Consider the following 4,083-nt stretch of genomic DNA (forward strand, 5'->3'; position numbering starts at 1 on the left):
CCTGGAGCGGTTTTGGGACGCCCCGCCCCAGGACTCGCCCCGAAAACGCCTCTGAAAACACTGTTTACTACTAGGTATCTAATGTCATCCACAACTAGTTTAAGCAAAGCCTGTCTCTTTAGTTTAGAATGTTTAATAGCTTCTGTTAGGATCATGTGTTTAGTCACCTTCTTACTTTCCTAAGCTATTTTGGTTGTGATTTGATGAATTGAACCTTTCTCAGTTTCTCTACATAATTGTTAGCACAAGCTTCATAGAGGAATGTGTTTGGTATTCCAAGAATGCAATCAAAAAGGTGAATTCAGTAGAAACAACTCCAATATTCCAGCTAGCCCGTGTACAGACAGATTCATTCTGCATTTGAAAGTTTATTTCCTTATTCTTGAATTTGTATTCCTCAGTGCTTTATAGGCAGTCTCAAATTTTAAAATGGCTAAAAGTTGAAAGAATTGGAGATCTAAGTCTTAGTATTTCCAGCTTCTAATTATCAACCAAGCATTTAACTGAAAATAATTTAAAAAAAATATCAGGAGTAATTCTTATTCTCATATTTTTCAGAAGAGAAGAACTCAAGGTTATTGAGTACCAAAAGTCCGAATTCCTGCTTTCCAAACCCTCCTTGCTGCCGGAGGACAAGAATGAAAGCGTCTGCTTCCACAATAAGGGTTCCAATCAAAGATTCCAATTTTGATGTCTTAAATGAAATGAGTGGACTGGAATCGGCAGAAGAAATAGAAAGATCAATGACAGAACAAACAACAAAATTTATGACATACGCATCAACACAACAAAAAAAAATTACACTATATGCATTTGAAGATTTATTTCAAGAGTAAAGCCTTGAAGTGGCAAAGAAAGAAACAACTGGAGCTCCAGGTTTGAGTATTTTCTCAGCTTCAAATTATAAACCAACCACTAACACTGGAAATACACAAATTAGGAGTAATATCCTTTAGTTCTATCAATAATGAACTTACTCATTCCAACTGAGAAGAATTCAAAATTTTTGAGGGTTTTTGAGTGCCAAAAGTAAAAAAAATCCTATTTTCCAAATTTTACAAAAACAGAACATGATTGCCTCCCAACATTTCAAGGCTATTCAGATTATACAAGTTATAAAAGTAGTAAAAAGAAGTCTACAAAACGTCATTAGACAAAAAATATACAAGAGCCTGTTGTGATTGAGTTAAGCTCCGTTTTGCTCTTGATTATACAAACTTGTAAGTATGTAGATGTGAATGATGACTCTTGAAACAGTCCAAATCACAAGAAACCACTCCTTTAGCTTTAAAGCTCTTCAAATTAGCCTTAGCACCTTGAGCAATTAAATACATCGCGACTTCCTTTTGTCCAGCCTCAATAGCAAGATAAAGCGGGGTGTGTCCACAATCATCAACAACATCAAGCTTAGCTCCATGCTTTACCAATACCTTTACCCCATCAATTTTACCCTTAAAAGCTGCTCTATGCAAAGGAGTCCAACCATTCTGATCTCTTCCATTCACATTCGCCCCTTCAGCGATACATTTCTTGATATTAGCAACATCCCCTTTTCTTGCAGCCCTATGCAAAGTGTCTCCCAATTGTAAAAGATCATACAATTCAGAGTGGCCCTTATCGATAGCAAGCTCATAGGCAGTCTTCCCTTGTTTCGTCACAACATATTTTGCAAAATTGGAATGATTCAGCAAGAAGCTAACTGCTTCAACATGGCCTTGGTGAGCAGCAAAATGCAAAGGAGTCCAACCTTTAGAGTCTAACATATCTGTATCACTCCCTACTGAAACAAGAAACTGAATTACCTCAACATGTCCATGAATCGATGCTATGTGAAGGGGAGTTCTACCTTGTGAATCAAATGAGTTCAAATCTATGTCAGCATAACCCAAACAAAGAATCTCCATCAAGTCCACGCGGTCCATGGCTGCTGCATAATGCAGAAATCTATCAAAAGAGTTGTTAATAGTATAACCAGACTCAATCAGGACCTGAACAGAATCAAGATTTCCAGATTTCACAGCCAGTGACATAGCGGAGTCCCCATCTAAATCCCTTCTATTAACATCAGAACCAGCCTCAATCAAAGCTGAAAGACAGTTGGAATTGCCATTCTTGGCAGCAGATTTAAGCAGTGAATCAAGCTGACAGCCACCACACATAGACAAGGCTTTTGGTAGAAGCAAACTGACATCCAACAAAGTGTTTGATGAAACCGAAGAATTGGATGAAAGAAGAAATTCCACAACTTGTGGACCGACAATGGATATGGGAATCTTGGCATCTTTGAAGATATGTGATCCAGTTCTTGAGAAAAGACGGCGAAGATCATCCTGACTGGCTTTACCAGTAGGAAGCATCGATGACTTAACCATAATGGTGTCCAAAGGGGTCGAAAGAGGAGGCTGATCACAAGAATTAGTCAAGAAAAGAGTGAAGGAAGCTGTAGAGAGGGGAGGAATAATAGTAAATGGATGTGAAAAAGAGAAAACAGAAGGCTTGGTGGTAGAAAGACCAACAGCTACAGACATGGTGTGCATGAGATTGCTTAACTTGAAAGTTGCAAAAGACTTTTGGCCTTTGTTGAAGCAGAGTTTGAGTTCCTCCAAATCAGGCTTAACAAGTCTGTCCATGCTTTGTTTCTTTTTGGGATGAAAGAATTTTGACAAACTGAGAATAATGGTGTGTATGGGGTTGCTCTAATTAATAATGTGAATGATATGATGATTGATTAAATAAATATGAATGCCAAAATGGCTGATGGTGATGTAATGTTAATATTTTGGTATTTGAATAGTATATGTTACATTGTTCTCATCTGAAAGATACAAAAATGCATTTTTAAACAAGTATTATAAGATTACAGTATGGTATAATCTACGGCTAGATTCGAATTTTAAGTTTATTTTAGGTGATTATTATGGAGAGGAGGATGGTGTTACTGTCACTTTGAAAATAAAGATAGAGGAAGAATGAACATAGTATTTCAATATTTAGGTTTAAAGTATTGACAACTTTTTGGGGCTGCGTCATCTACAGATGGATTATTAGCAATAGTTTTTAATTGATCTAACAACTCCATTACTTTGATGGTTGCTTGACCAGGTCCATGGTACCATTCAACTTTTTCTTTCTACATGTGGTGTCGAAGAATACATGTACAGGAAGTTATTACTACGTGATTTACTATTCTAAGTCGTTGGATTTAGAGTGAAATCAGTATGCATTTTCCAGCAGGAAAAGGTTTGTTATTGACTCAAAATTGAATACTCGATTCACATTAATTACAATATAGTGAAATTTGTGTTCTTTGGCTTTCAAAAGAAAGGCTGCTGAAGAGGTCTCATGTAAAGTATCAAGTTTTTTATTCCTCTAATTTGCAAGTCTTTTTTTACCTAGTATAGCTTCTGTTAAACTAGCGTCTATTTGTAGGTTAGTTAGATTAAGAGAACTTCAATTCCTATTATGACCAAAATGCAAACTTTTTTGAGTGTATTTTCTAGTCTCGACATGACTGAAATACATTATTTGGCACAAAATTGACTAAAGTTGGGCATATTCACACAATTAGCATATTATTCACACAGTTGACAAATTCCCATAGTATTGTTTGTTAGATTGATTCAGTCTCGTTTTCCCTTTTCCCCTTTCCGCGTAATTCAATTTAAAGATATCATTTGAATGAAGTTTATCCTAAAGAACTCTCCACAGATATTGGAAACTAATACCTAACAATTACGGCTTTAATCAACCCCTAAATGCCATTTAGTTGCAAGACCTAACACCGACAAACTTGGATCATGAAGAAATATTTTCAGTCGTTTTTAATTATATATATGGGAGAGGAGAAGTGGAAATTGAAAAGGAGATTATAGGGTGAGAAATCGTTTAACCTTAATTGAACGTTGCAATAGTCACCCATTAAATCCAAATCTTAGGGAGAATAGAGTTGTGACTTATCTGTAGGTATTACATTATATCATATAGTATATCTTATAGGTGTATGACTCGTTTAAATCTCATTAATTAGGTCCTTCCTTCCTCTTTCTCTACTAGAGCCTCCCCTCTAAAGAAATGTCTACTTAT

General features: G+C 36.0%; 1 protein-coding gene across 1 annotated transcript; it reads right to left on the reverse strand.

Annotated features, from left to right (window-relative positions):
• Positions 1 to 526: 526 nt before the first annotated feature.
• Positions 527 to 2,630, reverse strand: LOC132062203 (protein VAPYRIN-LIKE-like). The gene is made up of 2 exons (XM_059454825.1): positions 1,219 to 2,630; positions 527 to 713 (listed from the first exon to the last, which is right to left on the reverse strand). The coding sequence occupies exons 1-2, from the start codon at positions 2,628 to 2,630 to the stop codon at positions 527 to 529; spliced, it is 1,599 nt and encodes a 532-aa protein (XP_059310808.1).
• Positions 2,631 to 4,083: the final 1,453 nt, after the last annotated feature.

This window comes from Lycium ferocissimum, chromosome 1, assembly GCF_029784015.1.
Source record: "Lycium ferocissimum isolate CSIRO_LF1 chromosome 1, AGI_CSIRO_Lferr_CH_V1, whole genome shotgun sequence".
Classification (NCBI taxonomy): Eukaryota; Viridiplantae; Streptophyta; class Magnoliopsida; order Solanales; family Solanaceae; genus Lycium; species Lycium ferocissimum.